This window comes from Lissotriton vulgaris, chromosome 2_1 (genome assembly GCF_964263255.1).
Source record: "Lissotriton vulgaris chromosome 2_1, aLisVul1.2, whole genome shotgun sequence".
NCBI classification, from domain to species: Eukaryota; Metazoa; Chordata; class Amphibia; order Caudata; family Salamandridae; genus Lissotriton; species Lissotriton vulgaris.
Genome location: NC_141687.1, coordinates 773708040 through 773734308, shown reverse-complemented (window position 1 = coordinate 773734308; position 26269 = coordinate 773708040). Strand labels below are relative to the sequence as shown.

Genomic DNA, 26269 nt, shown 5'->3' with positions numbered 1-26269 from the left:
GAAAAGTGCTTAGTGCATGAAGCAATGTACAGTGAAATCGAATAATACATATATACAATTATATACAAGGGTTAAGTTGGCCAGAATCTATTTCACATCCAAGGAATCCTAATATTCATTTAATGGATCCTGGAGTTTCTGGACTATTGGTGAGTGTCGACGTTTCGATCCTAATGCGCCCCAGTTGGCGGTCGCGTCGGGTCTTTTTCAAGACAGGGGTGTGGGGGTGGACAGTCTGAAATCTACAAAAGTAAGTGTTTCTCAGAGGTTTGTATAGGAGAGGTTTAAACAAAGTGCGCAAAAAGTTGCACTTGTACTGAGCAGGTGAGCAGAGGATATTCACATGTTTAATAAGGAGGACAGGTCTCTGCCTGATCAGGTGCCACATGGTCAGATCTAAGTGGAGAGGAAAGGGAGATCGTCTAATGGATCCTGGCCCATGATCACAAGGTGTATGTTAAAGTTAAAGCACAGGATGTGATTGTGCACTATCACTACACATACTCGAGGATGGTTATGTGCAACTGGACAAAGTCAGAATGGGATAAGTAATGAGCTCGGTGTATAGACTAGTGGATAAAGAGGGAGGGCCAAATGACCAGTGTGTAAATACTGACCCACATCAAATGTACGGCAAGTGACTGCGCTTGGTAAGAACCCTTGGGTTAAGCTTCCTAAATCGCGGACTGATGGGCTGAGCCGCGCGTTGACGTTTGAGTGAATGGGCAGGGTCTAAGTTAATCAACGTTGCCTCGGTGAGTGAGAACGAGCACTAAGTAAAACCACCAATGCGGTTAAAATGCCTACGTTTGGTGAGAGCTTACTAAATCGCGTAGTATTGGTACGTAGTACCTAATTGCGATTCAAAGATAATCGCAATTAGGAAATCACCATTTCTAATGTTAGTACATCTGGAACAAAGTATCTTTATGGTATGTTGAGAATCAAGTTGTAGTCTACACTGTAAAGTCCACATCTTCATCCGAGTCAGCAGTGCAGGACTCAGGCACTACTAGAACAAACAGGGACTCAGTTTAGCAGAATGATGAAATCCATACTGCAGTGTAAAGACAGGAGGCCTTGGGCCAGGTTCATCAATATTAGGTATAGTGATTACCTATTTGCGATTTTCTGCAAAACATAATTAGGAAATCGATATTCCCAATGTATGAAACTCAGAGTTTCATTTAGCGATTCCTAGTGGTCGCAAATTGACCCACCTCATGAATATTAATGAGCTAAGTCACAATTTGCTGCCCATTAGAAATCAACGCCATCACAGGGATGTGGCCTGCTGAGGTCAGCAGACCATCATGCCTGTATTTGCTAATAATGCAGTCTTTTTTTTAATGCAACCTGTTTTCCTTAACGGAACGCAGGATGCATTTAAAAATGAAAAGTTTCTCTGCCTTATTTTTTTCTGTTTGCTTAAGAATAAGCAGTGATCCCATGGACCACTTCCTTCTCTTAAACAAACTTTTTTTTATTATTACAAATAGAAAGGGGTCCCGAGGTGACCCCTTCACATTTGTGAATGCATTACCAACACCACTTCGGTAGTTGGTAAATTATTAATGTTTTGCAACTGGAATACAGTTGTAAAACATTAATATATGCCACCCCGACTTGGTATTTAGGAGGGACGCCCCTTCCAACTACTGAATCGGTATTTGGTCACAAACCGAAATTTCGATTCGGTAACGTGCTACTGAATCGCAGTTCGGGTTCGATACATACCAAAATAATTTTTTTGCAGTGGCAAACAGGCTGATTATGCAAATCAGATTGTTTTCTATCAGAAAAAAGCTTGATACATGTGGCTCCTTGTCTCACTCATTAAAACCGGTGACCCGGAAGTATTCCATATCATTTTAGCATTTCTTCCTTCACATCTTAACTGATGTGACCAGCTCCATGACACTGCCGCTCTACACGTGCTTTAATGTTGAATTTGTCAAATGTAGCCGTCTTATATATCCCTCAAACTATTACGTGTTTTCTATATGTAAAACTTAACAAATATTTCATTGACTCCGTGGCGTGTTTAGAGAGGGACCTTACATTAAGAAGACCACACTCCATTGCCCCCCCTGCATAAGAGAAGTGCGAATGTGTCCCCTCTAAATGTTAGGGGGCACTAGGTTTACGTGGGCACAGCCCGTCACGAACTACAATCCCCAGAAGCAGTAGCGCCATGCGCGACCGTGATCGGATTGCTTCCGGGTCACGTGGTCGCGGCGCATATCAGTAGGAAGACCGGGCAGGACGCTGCCGATTATTTTGTACACTGGCGATTGGAGGTTTGGACCGGAGTGTTTGGCGGCTGGTAAGGGTGCCTTCGGCACCGTTCTCTATGTACTTGTTGGAGCTCTTGTCACGTCTGTTTGTGGAGCAAAACAAACAGCGTTTTCATTGTTTGCACGGGATCGTGCTTGCTGGAACTGAAGCTCTCCGTAACTGTGGTGGTGTTCCATGTGGAGAGGGTACAAGAGCCTTCACCTGGTATATTAAGGCTGGACTATTAAGTTCGTATCTGGGGGCCAGGAGTGTTACAGGGCCCTGGAGGATAGTACTGTACAAAGTGTCATTGAAGATCCTCAGACTTAAGGAAACTGTGTTCCATTGATTGTTTCTCCATACCTTACTTGTTTGGGAGTGACGTAACTCTCGAATTGTCAGCAGACAGATACAATGGGTATCGTGTTGCCTTAAACCTTACTTGTTGGGGAGTGACGTAACTCTCAGATTGTCAGAAGACAGTTACAAGGTGTATCGTGTTGCATGTTATTTATCACGGAAGGCGCCTTGCCCATGAAAAACTGTTCCTGAATACATGCTGTTCTTTTCTTTACAGGAGTTGTGTATGAATGAAGGGGTTCGTCTATATTAGACAGGTAGTGTGCTTTACTTATGGTTTCAGTGGAGATACTAGTGTACGTAGAATATTGTTTGATATTCCTTATTGTTGTTTCAGCCTCCGGAAGTAGGAAGACTCCTCATACACAACTCCAAAGTGAATGCTTATGTATTTTTTTCCTTTACAGGTTAGTGGTAGTGCATACAAAAAGTACATTGTTAACGAGAAGAAGAGAGTAAAGGGTGATTAGTAATTATTTGTCTTTCTCTCTTCTTGTGTCTTCTAAGGTCTCCCTCCCCGCTGTTCCCATCCTTTCCTTCCTGGCTTTCTCCATATCTCCCTCGCTTGACCATCCTTTAGTCTGCGTAGTATTCATAGCAGATTTGGGGCGGTTTAGAGATGGAAACTATTTGAGCATCGAACCAACCCTGAGGATTCGAGTGGTCGCAGAACACTAAAAGATTCAATGGTGGTGTGTTAACACCTTTTTTTGCGCTTGCCTATGTCGCACAGCTGTTACCTAGTGTAACTATGTCTGGGAATCGCTCCATCTGTATGGTAAAATCCGGCATAGTGGCTGGCGCCAAGCGTGGCCGGAGCACGGACGGGCGCAGACGGGCTTGCCTTTGGTGAGCCTTCGGCGCGTCCGCTGCGCGGTCGGTCGTTCATCCTGTTTAAATGTCTATCGTCGTCGGAAGTGATGGAGGCAGGGGGAGGAGCCGCGTCCCTCCACTACAATCGGTCACTAAGAGACCGTGGTGGACCAGGAACCGGCTCTGAAGTGCTACCAACAACGCAGGTTAAAAAACAGAAGAAAAGTTCCCCCCCAAATTAAATTGCCATCAAAAGTAAGTAAAGATTAAAAATGCCAAATACTGCACAAACGATTGTGGTGGTGCGCGCTACAGCCGCCTAACGATCTTCTTTACTGTCTATGTGCTGCCAGCCTTCCACCCTGCTTAAATGCCTATTGTCTTCGGAAGTGACAGAGGCAGGGGGGAGGAGCCGCGTCCCTCCACTACAATTGGTCACTAAGAGACCGTGGTGGACTGGGGACCGGCTCTGAAGTGCTACCAACAACGCAGGTTAAAACACAGAAGAAAAGTTCCCCCCAAATTAAATTCCCATCAAAAGTAAGTAAAGATTAAAAATGACAAATACTGCACAGACGATCATGGTGGTGCGCACTACAGCCGCCTAGCAATCTGCTTTACTGTCTATGTTGAGGGGTGCAGCATTGATTGCAGAGGAGTGGAGTGACACAGAGTGGGGTAAAGTGCAGTGGCATAGAGAGTAGTGGTATAGAGTAGTGGCATAGAGTGCATTGGCTTAGGGTGCAGAATGGAATGGCATGGAGTGGTGTAGAGTGCAGTGGTAAAGAGTGCAGTGGCGCATAGTAGAGTGGGGTGAGTGCACTGGCATAAAGTAGAGTGATGCAGAGTGCAGAAGAGGGCGTAGAGTGCAGTGTCAGAGTGCAGTTGTGCACAGTAGATTAGAGTGGCGAAGAGTACAGAAAAGAAGCAGAGTAGTGGAGAGTAATGTGCAGTGGCATAGAGGAGAGTGGCATACAGTAGAGTGGCACAGAGTAGTTTAGCAGAGGGTTCAGTGGCAGAGAGGGCAGTGCTACAGAGTAGAGCCTCGTAGAGTGCATGGGGTAGAGTGGCATGGAGTGCATTGTTCTAGAGTGCAGTGGCATACAGTGATGCTAAATAAAGTGCAATGGTGTAGAGTAGAATGGCATAGAGTGCAGTTGAATAGGGTATAGTGGTGTACAGTGCAGTGGTTTTTTTGCTTGAGAGGCTGTCTGACGCAGGAGAGACTCTGAACCTGATAGCCCCACAACACAGGCCATGGGAGTAACTAAAATTCACACCTAGACGTCAGTCACAGTGCAATGTGCATCAAAAGGTTTAATCATATTCATTATGATTCCCTTATCAGCCTCATCTGCATCCCGAGATGTGTCTAGGCCCCTTCCTTGTGACCTCTTATTGAATCAAACAGCACTCTTTTGAGGTGTCCGGGGGAGACTCTCTCTTTAACTTACTCAAGTGTCCCAACCAGTTCACAGGAATGCAGCAGTACACAAATCTGTCTGGGGGGATTCCTCTACTCCTCAGGTCTTCACAAGGCAGACCTGGGCCTCCCAAAATGGAACCCTCTATGTAACGTACCATTGCAGGCACACTTGCACCCACAGTACATACACAATACATATACTGTCCAGTACTGTCACCTCCATGTATTGTATCACCCCAGGAACACATACATCCAGCACACACAACCACTCTGGGGACACTGCTCAGTACTGTATCCTTTCTTTATTGTGCCATGGTGTGCTATTTGCAAACACACACAATTCAAGCATTAACACTCACCATGTTTGTTCTATACAACACTTCATTTTTCATGGATTGTGCTTCTCGCAAGCACACATACACCCAGCACATGCTTTCTTTGTGCACGCACTGCACAGCACTACATCTCTCAAGTAATGCATTCCGCTCAGGCATACATTACTTCAGTAGATGCATAAACAATGCACGGTATGCTGTTGCCACTGTGTTCGTGTTGCTTAACTCATGGTGAAGATGGTAGCCTTCCACCACTGTGAGGGTAGCGCTCTGGAACTCCTACCGGGCCAACAAGATCGCAATCCATGAGATATGCCCAGGTCATGGCGCCTACGCCTAATCAGTGTTTGTCTAGGACAACAAAAATCAGTACTAGGAATCTAGACAACAGTGCAGCTGGGCACTCAGGGCATGGGTACACATCTTGTACCATGCAGAGGGCTTGTCCCAACAGGAGCCAAACATATGGTGACAGTTTTTACCGATCACCGTAATCTTCAATTCATGCATTCAGCCAGAATATTAAAAGTGCATAATTGGTGCTGGATGCAGCTTTTTTCCAGAATATTATGTTATTCTAACTGTTAGACCTGACACACAGAGGTGAAAGGCTGATACCTTGTCAAGAAAGGATTTAGCTGAAATTTAAAATCTACATATCCAAAACTCTATCCTCAAAAGACATTTGGTAGTTGGAGTCATTGAACCCAAATGATTTTTAAAGTTGGTGTAAAAGGCTTTCGTTTCTCTGGTAAGTTCAAGCAAGCAGTATCACTGATGACGTGCCTTTCAACAATAAACTCTTCGAACCCGCTAAGGAACTTGATTAAAAGATTTAACATTGTTGCCATAAAGTTTCACCCACAGGACATCCAGACGTTGCTGAAATTTTAGATTTAATTTCAAGAAACTTTTGATGGCCTACTCTACCCAAAGACTTTATAACTGCTGTTCAAAGGTGTGTGGCATGTATTTGTTGCACTGCAGACCATTCAATTCTCCAGTTCTCAATTGTGGCCTTGAAAATGCCAGAATGAAATACGATTTTCTTAGGTCCACGTCGCTGAACATGGTTCTTTAACTCTGTTAAGTTCAAAAACTCATTACCTCATTACCCAGTGTTGAAAAACTAGTAAAGATAAATGACACTTTCAGACAAGCAAAGAACTGTCTGGAGACACTTTCTTAATGCAGAATGAAAAATACTTCACTTAGGTATAACCTTGCTGTGTAAATTAATAACAATGGTTGTGCTGGAAGTCTAGCTGTGAATATTATTGAGAGTAACAATCTCTTAACTTTTTAGGGACACACTTCTTTTATTTTGTTTCAACATTCCATAAGAGTGCATGTGTTTTCTTACTCCCTCCCTCATGCGCTGCTTCTCCCTAACTTTTTCTCGCTTATGTGCTCGGTTTTGCTCTGCCCTCCCCTATCTTGTTATAGTTTTATGCCTACCCCTTTGTGCCCAGCATTTATTTGCTTTTTTTAAATTCTCAATGTCTCAAGCTCTTCTGTTGCTCCACAGTCCCCGCTCCCCATAGATTCCCTGACCCCCAGGTCGACCTCCATTGCTCCCCCACTCACCTCAAAGTCTTTAAAAAGTATGCACTTTTTAAAAATTAATATATTGACCTGGAAGCTGCAGTTTGATGACGGGCACCTCCTTTTACAAAATGCACTTTTGTTTACATTTAAATTCTTTTTTTATTCACTAGTCCAAGATTAATATATGCCATCTTGGATTGCTAAATAAAAAAAGTATCTAAATGATAGCAGAGTCATGCCATATATGCGTCCATGCGTGGTGGTGCATGCACGGGCATATGTAACCACACTTGGCTGCTGTAGCATTGTAACACATACGGGTAGATGCACACCTAAACATCACTGCTACAAAACACTGGCAAAAAGCATTTCCAAGCCCAAATCTTGTATTGTGACCCTAAAAAGCAGAACTTATTGGCTTTGCCAATGCGTGTTATAAAAAGCATATAGGGAGATATAGGTTTCATTTTAATGCAATTCTGAGGATTACGTATTATGCCCCTTTAGTAGATGTTCACATTACTAGAAGACACTGTGTTCCTAATGGCGGATACTTTTTAAATAGGTATTTTAGAAAAAAAAGTATAGAGATGTTAGTTGGAAATTTGCTCCTGGAAATGCAATGTAGTTAAAGTTAATTTCCATTTAAATAGCATACAGTCTGCCATTAATAGGTATGCCCGCCTTTTTACAGGTCCTGGATGAATAGCAAACTTCTGTAAACTTGTGCCATGAGTTCCAGAGCTCCATTAACCCAAGTCAAATAGTTGTAAATAGATTGGATACAAATGTACAAGTCAACCTATTGTAATACAAGTGATGCAACGTGTTTGCATAGTAAATGTAAATATAAATGTATTGCGATTTATATAGCACGTATCACCCGAAGGCATCAAGGCGCTTGCTTAGGGAACCCGTCCTGGTATTCCCCTGTGAGATACCCCGGCAGGGTATCTGCAAGGTGAAAGCCAGGCATCCCGCCGCGAGGGGCCGTTGTGGAGATTAAGCAAGCTATTGCCCAGAGTCGCAGAGTGTGAACCCGTGAATCGAGTAGGCACCGGAGCGAGAATTGTCAAGTCCATGGACATTTTAGGACTCAAGACCCCGCCGAGCTGGGAATTGAACCCTGGTCCCAGGCTGACCTCTGCTTCCAGGTCTGCCTCCTCTAACCAGTGAGCCACACTTCTCCACAATAGAAAGTGTCTATCAATGAAATGGATTCCGTTTTGGAGTAAACTCGAATGATTTGTTTAACTGTACAGCATTCAACTTGAAAAACAACTCAAACAAATTAAGAAAATGCCTACATGAGGTGTTGATGCTAAATGTTTACCTGGCACAAGGGATGTATGTATTTCTTATAAATTAGACACAATTTAAGAGACTGAATAAAGGCATTCACAATCAACGGTTAGGTTAGGTCAAGGAGTCACAAAAAGACTGAAGACCACAGCAAGCATAAAAGTCATGTTTATTAATAAGTACCTAACATTGACTGAAATATATTACACATTAACATTGTGTTGTTCACTTCTATTTTCAAAACATTACATACTGAGATACACTTAAATGAATTTTTTACTCCTGAAGCACTTTCTCCATACAACATAAGTCAAAGCAAGAGGTGAAATGTCTTCCCATATGGAAATATTTATAAATGTTCCAACATTTCTCATAATGATTAGGAATCTCTCATTTGCATACATACTAATTCAGTGATGCCACATATACTAAACAGACTGACCCAAATATGGAATAATAATAACTGGAAAGCACATTTCTGGCATTTACATGTCAGGAATCTCAACACCAAAGGGCATTACTGCCAATAAATCACAAAATATATTTCTATTTTGAGGGATGTAAACATTTGCCTTTATTGTATTGGAATTTGGTGCAGATACTGTAAACCAGGTGATAGTGAAAAGGTGGCTTGTTATGAAAACATGCTTGAGTTATGTTCTCTAACTGAGTTCAAGGCTCCATGTAGTTACAAGAACACACACTATCGCCTTGGGAAAACATAAAAGAAAACATCAACCCACTTATTTATAAGTGTAATTATTATGACAAAGTGTTTTTTACATATTTGATCTGTGTACTAAACATCCGAGTTAGAAAAACTGCACAGTACGAAAGAATGAACATAATTTCAGGATTTTATTCTGTACTAATATAAGCAAGAACTTTGCTATTTAACTTGCTCAAGCATAAATACCTTTCCCTGTCAGGCATATATATGGCCTTCATAATTTTGTTAAAGCAGACTATAATTTAAGTTGCAACGTACAACTCTGCTGCTAAAAAAAAGTATGAGTCAAGGTGAATGGCCAACAAGGGAGTGATTTATGTGAAGTATTCATTAAGTATGTATATTCAATACTCCAGAGGGTGACATCACAAATTAATCATATAAAACATATTAGGATACAATATTATAAATATAATAAATCTGATATAGAAGAAAACAGGCGTTATGTGAAAAAATACTTTACAATTTAAATCAGATATTAGAAACAGAACAAAGGCACTAAATATGTGAAATAATCACAAATAAATCACGTTTGGAAAGGGTTAAGTAAAAAGGAAGAATGTAAAGCATAAAGCAATGTATGATAGAGAAGGCCTGGAAAAAAGACCCAACCACCAGCACCAAGGACGCCTTCAAAAACGCCACCCGCATACACCACCAACTGATCCGAAAGGCCAAGAAAACCGCCTTCAAGGACCGACTAGATAACAACGCCCACAACAGCAAGGAACTTTTCAACATCGTCAAGGAATTTACCAATCCCTCGGCCAACTCTAACGACATCACCCCCTCTCAAGCCCTCTGCGACTCCCTAGCTTCATTCTTCCACAACAAAATTGCAGACATCCACAACAGCTTCGACAACCAACCCGGAGACCAACCCACCCAACCATCTGCTGGACCTTCACCCCCCTCGAACATCCTTAATGACTGGAACCCAATCTCCACTGAGGACACCATCCGCTTGATGAACTCCATCCACTCAGGATCCCCCACAGACCCTTGCCCTCACCACATCTTCAACAAAGCAGACTCCATCATAGCACCGCACCTCCGAGACGTCATCAACTGCTCCTTCAACTCCGCCACCTTCCCGGAAAGCTGGAAACACGCTGAACTCAGCGCCCTTCTGAAAAAACCCACAGCGGACCCCACTGAACTCAAAAATTACCGCCCCATCTCGCTCCTTCCATTCCCGGCCAAAGTCATCGAAAAAGCTGTCAACAACCAGCTCGCCGCCTTCCTCGAAGCCAACAAATCCCTCGACTCCTCACAGTCCGGCTTCCGAGCAAAACACAGCACTGAGACCGCCCTCATCGCAGCAACAGACGACATTCGAACTCTACTGGACAATGGAGACACAGTCGCCCTCATCCTCCTCGACCTCTCCGCAGCCTTCGACACAGTCTGCCATAGCACCCTTCTACAGCGCCTCAGAAACATCGGAATCCAGGAAAAGCACTAGAATGGATCACCTCGTTCCTCACCGGAAGAACACAGAGAGTCCGCCTTCCACCATTCAAGTCAGAGGCCACTGAAGTCATCTGCGGCGTACCACAAGGATCTTCACTCAGCCCCACCCTCTTCAACGTGTACATGAGCCCCCTCGCGGTCATCGCACGCCAACACAACCTCAACATCATCTCCTACGCGGATGACACTCAACTGATCCTATCACTCACCAATGACCCTAGCACCGCCAAAACTAACCTACACGAAGGAATGAAAGAAGTAGCCGAATGGATGAAACACAGCCGTCTGAAACTGAACTCAGATAAAACAGAAGTCCTCATCTTAGGTACCTCCCCCTCCGCATGGGACGACTCTTGGTGGCCAGAAGCCCTTGGAAAAGCACCCATCCCGACAGACCACGCACGGAACCTGGGCATCATCCTGGATTCCTCACTATCAATGAACAGACAAGTCAACGCCGTCTCCTCATCCTGCTTCAACATTCTTCGCATGCTCAAAAAAACATTTCGTTGGATCCCCACCGAAACTAGGAAAACGGTCACCCACGCTCTGGTCACGAGCCGACTGGACTATGGAAACACCCTCTACGCCGGGACTACCGCTAAACTCCAGAAAAGACTCCAACGAATCCAAAACGCCTCAGCCAGGCTCATATTAGACATCCCACGTAAAGAACATATCTCTGGTCACCTGAAAAACCTCCACTGGCTTCCCGTCAATAAGAGGATCACTTTCCGGCTCCTAACCCACGCACACAAAGCACTCTACGAAATCGGACCAGAATGCCTCAACACACGACTGTCCTTCTACACCCCCTCCCGCCAGCTACGATCATCCAACCAAGCCCTTGCCACTGTACCTCGCATCAACAAAACCACCATGGGAGGTAGATCCTTCTCCTACCTGGCAGCTAAAACCTGGAACTCACTTCCCACTTACCTTCGCCTTACCCAGAACCACCTAGCATTCAGAAAGCAACTTAAAACGTGGATTTTCGACAAGTAATTCCCCACCCCCCCTCTAGCGCCTTGAGACCCTCTGGGTATGTAGTGCGCTATACAAATTCTCTGACTTGACTTGACGTTTCAGTCCCTGATATCCTCAGTACCCGAGACCATCCTCAGGACAGTTTTGGCTAGGGAAGGTTAGTTGTTGACCCCTATAAAATCAATTACGATTTTCAAGGTAGTCACAAATAATCATATAGACGAAATTAGATACATGATGTGAAGAGAATTTAACCACATGGCTGCTGTGGGGATTTTTGCCCTGTGCTGCAAATTACAATTTTGCTGCTTCTATGACGAGCTCAGCTCGTCATCAGCACACGACACCCGTGGGTGATGACGAGCTGAGCTCGTCATCAGCATCGAAAGGGTTAAATGCTCTACAAAGTAATTCAATTAGGAGTAATGAGGCATAGCACTAATGGAAGTCTGGTGCGTTGAAAAGGTAAGAAATTCTTGAAACTGGTGGACTTGTACAACAAATAAACCTACTTAAAGGAAACAACCTGGAGCTCCACTGAGCAAAAGAGAGCAATATCAGAAGCAGATTGTACCTCGAGTCAACAGTGAGTAACAAGGCTCAGTATGGAGGTCGAGGTTGCTGTGCGACCAATGTCCACCATGTGAAACCCAGACAATTCTGCCCAGAAAGCAGCAACTTCTCTTGTAGATCTGGTTTGAACAACTCGCAGCAGTTTCATCTATGAATACTCATATGGCAAAGTGGATACCAAAAGTAGCCACCAGCTTGATGTGGATGCAGCAGGCAGCTTATCTTTCATTGATATCCAAATAGCATAAATTCATGATCAACTTAATGCACAACGTTTAAGTCCTAAAAAAAGGATGCATTCATTAACAGAGTGAAAGCAGGAAAGAGGTTCTCCTCTCCCTGGGAGAAGAGGGTGAAAGTAAGACCCACAATTTCATCATTGTCCTGGCTGAGGTGTCTGCATAAAGCAAAACAGCTAACAAGAACCACAGAATTGTACATAGTAGGGTGAGAACAATGTATGATCATGTACATAGTTGCAGGATAGGAAGTCTCTCAATGCCTCATATTGGACAGCTGCAGCTGCACTTTCAGGTATTCAATGTTCTACCCACCTATACTTGGGTGGATGGGGGGGGGGGTTCAAGTTTACTGGGGCGAATTATGGTTCTGCTTTCTCTCATCCAAACCTCATAGGATTTCCTTGGCCTTAACACTTGCTGCAAATAATTTTCAATCTTTAAATGCTAGGATTACTAGAGCACCCTGGTGCCCAACCACACATTTCTTTTTTCTGAATGGTAAGTCAGAGTATTCCTTTGTGCAGACATTATTTTCCAGTATCACATCTACATAAAATAAGCTAGTAGCCAGTGTCTCTGCAGTCAATGCTGCAGCTTGAATTGCATCCAACGCCAAGTCTGATAAAAGTAGCACATGCTGCTGTTTCAATATTTCTGATAAAACCCCAGGGCTCTCACTCATGCTTAAGAATCCTCTAACAGGGACTGTACAGTGCATGCTGACCAATATTTTAGAGCAGACCCCATTGTAGAACCAACAAGGTACCATGGTAAAACATCTGCAGACACACCTAAAGCCAATTTGGTAAACCGGAGGAGAGGGGGGAGTTCACTTGACAAGCTTCTGGCTGTTCAAAATAGGCATTCCCAGTGCACGCAGCCTCACCAGAAAGCACAAATGCATGAACTTCTAGGTTTTTCCATTCCCTAAAAATTACATCCCTGACATAATCACAGAGTAGTAACATTGAGATTGAGGGTACGGACTGATCATTCCTGTAGAGGTGTCAACCACTGTGGACAGACCTGAAAAGTTATCCTTCAGCTGGACCAGTAAATCTTTGATTGTTTTCCTCTGGATACATGCCCGACCTGCCTTTATTAAAGATTCACAGGATCGGAGTTTGAACCTAAGTAGGCCAAAGGTAATAGAGAAGAAATGCTTCCGACACAGTTTTTAAGAGCTAGAAAAGGGCTCTAGGGCAGAGGTCCTCCAGGAAGAATGAACCCTTGTGAGAAGGTTTTCTGATTCTTCGTCTTCTCTCTGGAGAACAAGCTGAGGAGGAAATATTGTTTCTTTGGTTATGAGGGGACATGTCTCTATTTTGCTGTTTCCTTGGCTCCTTTGAACAACAGGGACAGACTCCACACATTCACGTACTTTGACTTTGTTCCAATAATGGGGATTGTTAAGTCAAGGAAGGAAAAGTATGCCTGCCTGGAGCTTACATCATTACTCAATCATTGTGTACAGCTGTAGGCTAAAGAAAATAGAGAACTGCAAATGTTTAAAGATGTACACTGAAACTGGATGAATGGCTGTGGTATGCACCAAGTTTGAGTAAGTGGAAACCTTGAATGTGCCTGTCGACGGGTGTCATTGTCAGAGCATTCTGGGGAACAACAAGTCTACCCAAACCTACACCTCACTTGAACATTTGAGAAGTCATGTGGCGAGCAAGAGGTTCTGGGACAAAGTCCCAATAGGAAGGTAATTTCAAATGAGAGGGAAACACTTCCATGAAAACCCTTCCAGTACATACTACCTGCTAAGAAATCTGGGAATGGCAGTTTTGTCACTTTCGTTCCACTCTTTCAAAGAAATTGTCTTAATGATATATCATTATCTGATATAGATCACTGGGCCAAGAATTCTTCATCTGGAGCCTTTTTCTTAAATCCTACTAAGCCTCTAATTTGTTTCAACACCTCCTTTAGTTGTGGCAGTTGGAAGTTTCTCCCCTGAGAATCCATATACTGATAATCATCATTCAAACTCAGGCGCTTTGCCATGGGCTTTTGCAAGGCATTGTCCGCAGCCTCTTTAATCGGAGGCTGTAAATATCCTCTAGATATCTGTAGTACTTCTTCAGACTCCCCTTGCACCAGAGCCTGAAGATGTCACCTCACAAGATCTAGTTGCTCGATAACAATAGCCACCTACCCCGCCCGGCGCGCACCTTAAGCACACTGGCATGAGTCCGGATGCTTGCACTGTGCTCCCCCTCAGCTCGATTTTAAGGCACGATACGCCTCCCTGCCCCAACCAGCACATGGGTAGGGAGCACATCCCAAAAGGTAATAAATACAATGGACCGCACACTCAGTGAAGCGTTAAACAAATAGGAAACAGCATATATCATAAAAGTAAAGAAAAGGCAGGCTCATGATTATTCTCCACTCCATCATGATAAGAAAACAAACAGTAGAATGAGAGGACAGAGGAGTTGTTTATTGTCATGCATGGAAAAAAGTAGAAGAAATACTTTTGAAAATGAGGAAAAAAAGGGGGCTAAAATAGTAACAGCCTTTTGAAGCATGGTACACCTGTCAGGGGAGGGGAACTACCTCACAGTTTAGTATTGGGAGGAGAGGACTCCATGAGGGGGAATAATCTCACAACTCGTAATTCTGATCCCTGTGCAAACAAATGTTCACATAGGGGTTGGTATTTAGCCTTCCACTTGTAATGAGGGCCTACATTGTGTAGGGACAAAAGTCATCCAGTGACAGACATTACGAACTTTAAAGGTTTGTCCTCTGTTATACAAGAACTTTTAATTGGATTAATGTTATCTTTTCTCAAAGGGTAGGAAGAAATCATGCAGATGTGTGTTCATTTGCCATGAGCAAATCTCTAGGAGTATGTCAAACTCTCTCAAACATTTATTAAATTATCACCCGGTTAAAAGAAAGAATATAGACCAATCTTGCCTTCATCAACAATTATCAGTAACAAAGGTTGCAGAACACACATTTACTTGTTGATGTGTGGTCAGTTTGTAAATCCAAGTGTAACATCATTCACTGGATGGCACTTTTAAGCTCACACTATCACCAGGAGATGTGCAGTGGAGCACTACATAAAACAATAATAACATATTAGAACACAATAAAAAAGAACTCGGGAAGGCAGGGTGGAACTATGGGATCCACTGAAATGTCAGATCTGTATTGAGCTCTCTGTGCAGTGCTCATCTCTCTCAAACCAGGAACTCGCTGCCAGGGCAGAGCTCTAACCCGACAAAGCATAGCTGAACCTCAGAACATGGTATGTACCAGTGATTCATTTGAGACGGTAGTTTCCAGAGCACGATAATCGCACTTTATTGTCAACCCCGGCACATATGACAGTCTGCTACATGGTGGTGCTGTTTGTCTAATATAGAGATGAATACAACAACAACAGTTGTTTATAAATTCAATATATATTAACCCCTTGACCGCGGCACAAATTCCGCCGCAGTCCTGGGGAATTAATGAGTGGCCGTGTTTTGGACGGCCCCCGGACGTCCTCTGCACACACCCACTGTGACATCCGACACATGCAACAGGTTAAAATTGAATAATACCTGCCACCCAAGCCATTCTCATAGCTAGCTTTGGGTGCTTGGAATAGTCTGAATTGTCACACTTGTAATAGTGTGATGGTTAGTAGTTGTGTTGGTACAGTCATTGGCAGCACTAACAGGGGCGCTCGGTGGTGCAAAATGCAGTGGCCTCCTAACAAGGGCCCTGGCACATATTTACAAAGTAAACACTGGTGTGCACCGAGAGAACTATCTGAACTGAAACAAGGAATGCTCTCCCAGGAGTTCTCACAAGACATTTCCCCACAAAACAGCAGAGAGGGAAGCTGGTGATGGCTATGTGGGGCAGCACAGAGGACTGACTTCATTTGTGAGGGTGGTGAGCTTGTGTTACAGAAGGAGGCAAAGAATCAAAAGTTAAGAGCCAAAGGTGGAGCCCTGATGGTAAGCTGTATATTGCTGGGACTGGTCATTCTTACCCCACTGGGTGTTCAAGGCTGTAAGAAGAGAGGTGTCATGCGGGTATACAGTCCATTCACATACATACACTATCTCTGTCTCTCTCACTCTCTCTCAGAAATCAGGGAGAAAAAGCTGTTTGACAGGGCTGAAGATGTCTGTGCACACCTATATATTTTTGCAATTGTAATTTGACACAGCGTTCAAGCTTACCCAAAAATAGAAAGTAGTAACAAGCAGAGAAATAACGAGGTCTGCGTTGTCTACGGTTGGTTTCTAGCAGGAATACTTGACCAGCTCACAAAGACTAAGAAGTGAACCATAGAGATATAATCCGTAAATAAGAAGCCATAACTTGAAGAACGCAAGTGAAATCGAGTTCAGCATCAGCGCGGAAGTACTATATCAGCATAAACAGTAGCCTCACAGCGGCTACGCCATTACAGAAATTAGCAATATAGAATATATAAATTCTCCCAAGCAGGTAATGCCCTAGAAGTCTGAACAAGCAGATGTTAAGCAGTTTGGCAAAGGTGTTTTTGCTTATTAAATTAATTTTATTCACAAATAATATATTTGTGTAACATTTTTTGTCAGTGCAACCTGCGTTGCCAGAAAGAAGTTCAGTTAGCCAACATGTGACTGCTTTAAATAAGGGTTTAGTATAATCGCTGGTTTTAGATGTTTTTTATGATTACTTTCCTTGCATCAAATGTTTTACGAGTATGTTGCTCGAAGGTATGATCATAAAACAGGACAGAGCATGATATGCATTGTTTGTAAATTGGGATTAACTGCAATTAACGCAAGCAACACCCTTCTCTCAATATGTATTTGTAGAAATCTGGATGTGAATCAAATAAGCTTATTAGCACAGATTTTAGTGGATTCCATTAAATGAGGTAATTGCTGATACACGAGTCATGCTTCCACATCTGCAATTTCTTTGTGAATCTGCCAAGTAAGTGTTAATAGGTCACTGTGGTAGTCCACATCTCGTATAATGAGTTAGAAAGATTCAACTTAAAAAGCAAAGGGTGAGATAGCATTCACTGTACTTCTACCACTACCCGCTGGCGCTGAATTAGTCATAAGTCACATCTTCCCTAAAACTCTGGATCTTAGTTGTTAATTTCCGATTTAACTTCACACATAGGTGACAACATACCTGCTTTAATCGCAACTCTATCCCACATAACTATATACTTCTTTCGATCATGAGACAAAGTAGCACCAGAAATATGAAAAAGCACTTGTACGCATGTCAGATACTGACGGTGTCAATCAATTGCAAACTAATCAGCCAGTACACATGCGATGCGGTTAGTTTGCTTCAATTCATGCATCTCATTCTAGGGGACACAAACATTTTCCAGTAGAACATTTAAATTCCCATGTTATCTTTTTAGAGGATAGGACAGATGGGATGGGATGGATAGGATGGGGATAAGTTGTGTTGCTTCAACTTCCCAAAGCATTGCATAGCATACATTTAATGGTTTATTAAAATAATACAACCTTGCTATCTGTATTTTTAATTATACACTACAAACGACTGCCACAGGGTAACTGATAAAATGGATTCCTTTCAATTCACTGTTCTTTGAAGTTCAACTACTGTGTGCAATCCAGCTGCACAGAGTAGTCATATAAGGGTTAGTAAGTAAATAGAATAATGTACATATTAACACTCCTTTACTCAGGAAAAGAAACATGTATGACCTAAGAGTACATATTCTATAAAGATCAGGCTTGGAAAGTATTATTTTAGCTTATGCCTTAACACCCAAGTACATTGACATAGTGTTACATAGTTGACCTTTGACCCGCTTCATCCAGCTTCCTTCTTCTAGCAGCCGCCTCACTATTGTACTCAACATCCGTTTTGTCGGTATTGCTGCAGTCTGTTGCGGTGGATTCATTCTCTGCGCAATCAGTGGCTTCACCAGTTGGAGACTGGAGTTTGTTGCTTGCCTCTGGTGGGCGCTTCCACTGTGGCCTGGTCAACATCCACAGAACGAATGCCCCAAAGATGAGAACGAGAACGCCCAGCGTGTTCACGAAAATGGCTTCCGGTGGGGAAGTACTGTAGGCTGGAGTTTTCCTGCGATAAAAAGGGGTGATTTTATAAAACACTTACAAAAACTGTAATTCCTCCTAGAGAGTGATTTAGTTTCGATGTGTCAAAGTGGTTCAAAATATAATTTTGTCATCTAGTGATTTGAATAAGGAAGAAAAGAAAATGTAGTACTCGGCATGTAGATAGAGAAGCAATAATTAATCTTTATCTTGTAATTTAAAGACCACACTTGCAGCACAGTAATTAACCAGAAACATGATTTAAAAAAAGAACATCAATATAGCTGAACTTAAAGAAGCAAACATATTATAGGAAAGGTGGACACGGCACACAATTGAAGAGCTGAATATTGCTGTCCTTTATTTAAGAAGTCACAATGAAAAAAAATGTCATTCAACGTACATTTTTGAAAGACAATATATCCAGCTTTCCTTCTTCGTCTTAACTCTACCCAAACTTTAATCAGCTTGTTTAGGTCTGGCTAGAGCCAGCACGCATGCGCTGCTCTGCGAGTCGTTTAATAGGGGCTTTAAAAAGTGCTGCCACAAGCTGCTTTGGCTGGCCTAGCGCTCGCGTTCACGCGCGGAGCCGCCATCTGCCTCCCTTCCAGCGCGGGTTTGCGATCACTTTCACTTCTGCTGTGGAATACTTTCGTGCGCACGTGAACACAACTACCAGACCGGTCGAGGCCGGACATCTTGGTAAACTTACAGCGCGCCTCTCGCGGGACGCTGCATCCTTTTTTTTTTTTTTAAACTTGAAGCACACCACTGGCGGGACGCTGTGCCTTCAATGGCTCCATGACCGTAACTGTTATTTTTGTTGCCTACTTCCTCCCCCCTTCTTTCAAGCGCCATTTGTTTCTTCTTGACTGCCTTCTATTTTTGTTGCCTACTTTTTCCCTTCTTTCAACCGCCATTTGTTTCTTCGTGACTGCCTTCATGCATCACACGCTCGTAAACGCCAGCGTACCTAATGTAAACCCGCACTGCCTGAGGCCTATTCAGCAGTTTGTGTCGCCCGGCCAAGTTTGCTTAGGCACAGCAGTAGCCCAGGTTGCCCTCTCCTCCCATATGCCCAACATCCAAGCCAAGCCTCATCACCTGCTCAACACCAGGCTGGCCAGCGTCCCTGCTAGCCCCCTCTGTGGTCGGCCTCGGCTGGCCAGACACGGAGGTGTCTCTGGTTCCGCGACCCTATTCTGTTCTCTCAGTGCTGCTTGCAATCAGTCTGGCGCTGGCGCGTCCCCGGGGAGGTTTCTCTTCACTTATCCGCGCCGATTTGCTGTATCTGTATATATATTTACAACAAGGGGTGGTGAGGGACAGAGTCTCTGAATTAAGCAGAAAGCTCTCACCCAGTCAAGAGATCAGGGCTAGATCCAACACCGTTTTTTAGCTCACTGCACCATCCCAGTTTCAGAACCTGGCTGTATGCAAATTAGTCTGTTCCTGTCCCAGTGCATGATGGGAACAGAGCAAACCAAACTACAAAAGCCAATTCTTACACTGGGAAGGAAACAAGCTCCCGGGGACCGGTTTCTGGCATTACAGCCGTCTTCGGCCCGGTTTGCTTGAATCCTGATGGTGCAATGAGCAAGGGTCTCACATCTGAGAATACCCTTCCACGCTTAGGGTGGACAAAAATATTTACAACAAGGGGTGGTGAGGGACAGAGTCTCTGAATTAAGCAGAAAGCTCTCACCCAGTCAAGAGATCAGGGCTAGATCCAACACCGTTTTTTAGCTCACTGCACCATCCCAGTTTCAGAACCTGGCTGTATGCAAATTAGTCTGTTCCTGTCCCAGTGCATGATGGGAACAGGGCAAACCAAACTACACCCCTCTTCCCTCTCCACCCGCCATCTCATACTGTTTCGATCAATCCACAGCCTTTACTCTCTGGTGATTTAAATACCCCTTTTCTTTCTATGCTTTCTCCTTTTTCTGCCTTATCCCTATTCTCCCTCTATCTTATTTCCCTCTATTACAATGTTTGCCCTGTTTTTCAAGCTTCTTTTTATATCTCGTTGCCTTTCAACTTTTCGTCGCACTTCCTTTCTTTGTCATCCATCCTTCTCCTTTATTAATTCCTTCATTTTCTCTCCTTCGTCATCATCCCCTGCCTCGCCCCTTATCCTGTTTATTTCCGGTCTGCTATTGTTGTAGCTTTGCTGTAGCGGTTGGCATGTATCACAAACTTCTGCAATTGTCTCCTACTCACCAACTTTCATCGTATTATTAACACATGTATTAAACATTGCTTTGCGTTTTTACTGTTCATTTTAAGAGAGGTTCATAAAACTTTTATTGCCTCTCTAAATTATGTCACAGTAGAGAATGAGTGATGCTTTCAGTTATTTCACAAAAAACATAACTGCTCATCTATTAACTCATTAATCCTTGTATTTCAATTTTTAAACTTGAAACTGCTGTTCTTTGCTGTCACCCTGGTTTACAATTTCACATTCTTGACAAGTCCTGTGTTTTCAGACTGGGTTACTGTAATACAATTTTCTCGCGTACCCTTATTTTGACTGGGCCAGAACGTTGTTTCTCATGCGCATGCAGTTCCAGCAAACAAGGTAACATGGTTTATAGCTCAGCATTATCGACATTCTGAATCTGAACTTATCACCGATTTTTCCATAGTTGTGTGGTGCCTGGGTAGTATGGTAAGCTAGTAGAGGAAACAGTGGTTTTAACAAGCGCTTATATGAGGGACTCTGATCTAAAAAGTTGATTTTATGAAAAAGAGTGTTTTATTATACCCTGAGGAGCAACATACATGTACGTCAAATCACCAGATTAAAACCCCCCTTGAAATGATAAAATACTGGGGGGCACAGCTCACAACCCCTCTGTTAGCTACATCACTGGCCTGCAGCTATGAGGAAAGGTGGCATTCAATGCTACCATTTTAATGTCAATTTGGGCCCTTCAAAACCCACTCCATTATTAAATACATTGTTTGCATCCACAACCTTATCACCGATAATGGAACCGTGTTTTAAAGATCTGAAAATGTCAGCCAGAACTCAGATTCTCTGGCAGTGGATCTTTCAGATTCACATGCTTTAATCACAACCATCATCGAGCTGGAACTTCCTGCTCACGGATTGATCTGATTAAAACTATGAAAGATACAGGGCTTAATTTGAGGCAGTGGTTTTCGCTGCTCAGCACCTGCACTTAATAATAAAAAATAATTACGCACTTATATAGCGCATGACTACCCGGAGGCATCTCGGCGCTTGTACGAATACCGCCAAGGAACCCTTCCTGGCCTTTCCCTGTGAGGAGCCCACTCCTGGGCACCCCCAAGGTGAAGCCAGGCATCCTCAGCGTTGTTGGGGCGGTTCTAGAGATTAAGCAAGCTATTGCCCAGAGGTGCAGAGTGGGGCTCATGAACAGAATAGGCACCGAGGCGAGAATTATCAGGTCTGAGGAAATTGAGCCAGAGACCCGCCGAGGCAGGAATTGAACCCTGGTCCTTGCCAGACTACTGCATTGGGGTCTGCCGCTCTAACCACTGAGCCACACCTCTCTACTTAATTGTATTCACCAGCACTTATGACAGTATGCCACTTGTTGGTGCGATTTGTAAAATTCAGAAATTAGCTCACAATTGTTATTTATTCTAAGAAACTGGGTTCTTGTTGCAGTACTCCCCCACTTTTTGCCCGGTATCTGGTGCAAATTTGACTGAAAGTGTGCTGGGTATCCTGACCTGGGCCCCAGCACCAGTGTTCTTTCCCCAAACTCTACAATTTTTCCACACTTTGCACGCCTTTAGAATCCTTGTGAGTCCCTAGTAAGTGGTACCCCTGGTACCTAGGGCCTGGGAACTAAAGAGGGTCCCTAATAGCTGCGGCACTAATTGAGCCATACTGAGGGACCCCTCACCAAGCTCTTACAAACTGTCATTGCAGCCTGCGTAGTTTTGGTGCAGAGAAAACCTAAGAGTTGACACAGCATACACAGTTGTGTGCCATGCCAGCAAAACACTGCTTATAAGTAGTAACTAAATAACAAAAGAACTGCCAGTACTGTACAATAGTTTATTTTCTTGATAGCTGTACACTAAATGACACAAAACAAAAAGTGACATCGACTCCTTTTTCTGTCTGAATTTTTATTTATTCAAGTATCATATTTTTCTTGTTCAATTTTTTGTATTTGTAATTTTTCACAAAATTGCAACATTAAAAACACATAAATCTACAAATTCAAAACAGTCAATACATTTGCATATACTCCAAAGTCCGGATTTTTCACACTTTCAATCATACCCACTTAACACATTCACCACATACAACAACCAATATATTTACAATAGTCAGACTTTTTTTTAAAACAAATCCTATTACAACCCCATAGAAAAATAATAAATCCAACAAAATTTGATTTTCAAAAATGTTTTTGAATTTCAAGTTTTTCCACTCTTATGGCTGAAGAAGGACTGGTATACGCGTTTCGAACTCTAGCTGGTTTATAGATTTTTTTTTGTTTTTTTTTTAAACACCTTTATTAGTATTGTTCAAAACATACACAGCTTCCCGCCTACAACCCACCTGGGCCGGCGATGCGACAATGTTGGAGACAGTCGAGCAGTTGGTAAGACAATGTACACAGCCTGACGCCGTCAACCCAGGGGTACGGCAGCGTAATATCACAGTGCAACAAGCAAGCTAAACGTGAGCCACCGCCGGGGCCGTCCCCGCCCACTTGCTGAGGTACCCCCAGTGGCTTAGGGGGGTAGGTCATGCAGGACGGGTGCTGCACAGTTAGAAGTGTAGGTGTATTTTTGTGTTATATAAACCCCCCAAACTCCCAGAAAGAACCTCCAGTCCCTCCGCCCGCCCCCCCCCTTGTCCAATCTGTCCACAAACCCACTCAATGGCAACTACTCTACGTCTAGGCCGCGTCATTGCCCCCTCTCTATTCCCCAAATGTGACACCCTTGAGGTAGGTTAGGTGAAGCTCACTCCCATCCCTGCTTCATAGCTCGGAATCTACCACTCGTCACCTGCCTTGTGACAGCCGAGTATCAATACTCCACCCGGCCATCTTACCAGCCCCTCAGGCATCCTCTTCTCTCCCGCGACTGAGATCCCGGGGGGGGGGGGGGGAAGAGTTCCCTATAGTGTAGGCTATCATTATGCATCCCCCCGTTCGTCTCCCTGTGTGTCAACTACCTCCTCTCTAGCATATCTGAAGGTGTTATACAGACCCCAAAAGTTTTTCGGTCTGCTAGTGGGGGGAGGAGCTCACTGTAGTGTTCAGCTTGCGTGCAACAGTACACCATGTCTCTGGCCCATCGTTTTTTAGTCGGGGTCGGCCCTCTCATCCAACACTGTGCCACCGTACGTCTCGCCAACAACAATCCCATATCCGCCAAATGACTACACGCCACTGGCAGAGGTTTCGAGTAGCCCAGCAGCGCCAAAGCTGGATCGACCTGCAGTTCGTGCTCTAGTATTTCACTGAGTTCCGAGAAGACCGCAATCCAGAACTCTTGGATCTTGCGGCAGCTCCACGCCATATGTAGGAAGTCTGCCACAGGTGCGTGACAACGCTCACATTCTGGAGATTGACGGAGGCCATAACGGTGTAGTCGTTCGGGAGTGTAATACACTCGCTGCAGAAATTTAAAGTGTATCAGCCTGTGTCGTCCATTCAGAGACACTTTTTTGGTGTTACTACAGCAGTACGTCCACATTGCATCATCCATTTCCACTGCCAGGTCCTTCTGCCAGGCCAACCGGGCTTTGGAGGGTTCCTGCGCCCTGTATGAAATAATGCTCTTGTACAGATGCGTCGTCAAGTGTTGTGGGGAGGGGTGGGCTATGACGTAGGCGAGTTCCGGAATGTCCGGCGGCTCTGTCATATCTGGTCCCAGGACTTCAAGGCTCCTCGAAGCCTATGAAATTGGAACCGTTGCAGCAGAGTCGGGCGCTCCACCTCTAGGGCCACCTGGTCGCATGTTTTGGCCTGTCCGTCCGCAAACAATGCGCCCGCCGTCTTAATCCCGAGGTCATGTAGCGCACGAATAACATTCCTGTCTCCGATGGGAGCTAGCCACTGCAACCACTCCACTGCCATCGCGGGGGAATACAACAGCACTTCTCCCCTAGCCTTCAGCAACTCATTCCCGGCGTGTTTTGTGGCCGTTATGGAGTCCAAGATGCCAACTCGGCGGTCTGCAGGGGTGCAGACCGTGGCTGGGAGCGGGAGAGGGTCCGCAAACAGCCGCTCCATCCGAACGTGCGGGATGTTCCTGTCCCCATGTATCCACGTATGCTAAGTGCGTGGCCTGGGCCACCCTATAGTACCGTTCCAAGTCGGGCACGCCGAGTCCTCCCAGTTCGTACGGCAGTGTACGGCGGCTGTTTACCTCCCCAGGCCAGTCTAGTCATAAGTTTAGTCACATTCCGAAAGAAGGTTCGCGAAAGTATTATGGGCAAGGTGGCAAACAAGAACAAGAGTCTCGGGACAAGCACCATTTTCATGATGGCCACACGGCCCATTAAGGAAAGCGGGAGCTTGCACCAGCGTTCCACATCGTCCTCACACTTACTGAAGGCCACCCCATAGTTTTCATTGAAGAGCACTTCCGGGTCGGTATGGATCATCACACCCAGGTATCGTACCGGGTCTGTGGTCCAGTTTAGCGGGTAGTCCATTTCGAAGCGGTCCGTCACTGGGGTCAGAGGGAACACCGCTGATTTCTCCCAGTTCACTTTCAGACCCGAGAGGGCACCATAACGGACCACCTCCCTGAGAACTGGGGCGAGGTTTGATTCCGGGTTCCGAACGTACAGCAGTATGTTGAGAAGACAATTTTGTAGGACAGAAAGCTAACCCCCCGGTACCAGTGGTATTCGCGCAGAGCGCACGCCAGTGGTTCCACCACTAGAGCGTACAGCAGGGGGAACAGAGGGCATCCCTGTCTCGTTCCTCTGCTAATAGGAAAGGGCTCCGAAACCAGATCCCCCAGTCTCACCCTCGCTATCGGTTTCCAGTACAGTGCGCCAATCATCTGTAAAAACTGCTCTCCCAGCCCCATACGACGGAGGACCCGGATCATGAATGGCCATTCGACGGAGTCGAACGCCTTCTCCATGTCCAGGAAGATGGCCACCGCCTTCGCGTCCTGACGGACATGTTGCATCGTACCGAGCACCGTTCGAATATTATAGGACAGGTTCCGTCCCGGGACGAAGCCGGCCTGTTCCAGGGCTACTATCTCCGGTGCAATGAGGGATAGCCGGGCGGCCAGAACTTTGGCATAAAGTTTCGCATCGACGTTTAAGAGGGATATTGGTCTGTACGAGCTGCAAAGGTTAGGGGGTCTACCCGGCTTCAAGATGGTAACCAACTGGGCTTCCCTCATCGTTTCCGGCATACTGCCCTCTTCGCCTATCCCGTCAAATAAAGACAGCAAGTGCGGAATGAGTTTTTCCTTGAAAGCTTTATAAAACCCCACTGTCAGGCCATCGACACCGGGAGCGCTGTGGGACCGCATGGAAGCCAAGGCCTCAGAGACCTCGTCCGCCTGGATGGACGCCATGAGGAACACCCTGTCCGACTGCGCCAGAAACGGTAATTGTATATGTTCTAGATAGTCGTCTATGTCCGTTTCTAGGTCTTTGGACTTGGTAGCGTATAAGTAGGAGTAGTAGTCTCGGAAAGCAGATATGATGTCCACGTCTGTCGTGGCTGTGGACCCTCCCGGGGCATCCAATTCTGTCAGCCTGGGGACGCTTTTTTCATCGCGCAGTATTCTGGCCAGGAGTGAGCTGGGGCGTTCAGCTTCCCCATAAGTCCTCGCCGAGGCATATTTCCCCATGAAACAGACCTCCCTGTCTGCCTCCTCATTAAATTCTGAGACCAGAGTCCGTATATCGGCGGCCACCGCGGGATCAGGGTCTGTAAGGAGCTGCGCCTCCAAGACGGCTAGTTGAGACTCCAAGGCATGAAGCCTCTGCCGAATAGCCTTCAGAACGCTGGAGTGTTTGGCCATGACCACCCCGCGAATGAAAACCTTGAATGCCTCCCAGACAGTGTGGGAGTCTTCCACGGAGCCTAAGTTCTTCTCGAAGAAGAGGTCAATCTCTTCCGCCACCTCTCCCC

At 44.8% G+C, this 26269-nt stretch overlaps 1 protein-coding gene across 1 annotated transcript in view; it reads right to left on the bottom strand.

The window, feature by feature from the left end:
* Window positions 1-16056: 16056 nt before the first annotated feature.
* Window positions 16057-26269, bottom strand: part of CYBRD1 (cytochrome b reductase 1) — a 144222-nt gene continuing 134009 nt past the window's right edge. Inside the window, exon 4 of the mRNA XM_086956120.1 lies at window positions 16057-18159. Coding sequence (XP_086812246.1) covers window positions 17862-18159 — 298 coding nt within the window. The 3' untranslated portion in view covers window positions 16057-17861. The remainder of the gene's footprint in view (window positions 18160-26269) is intronic.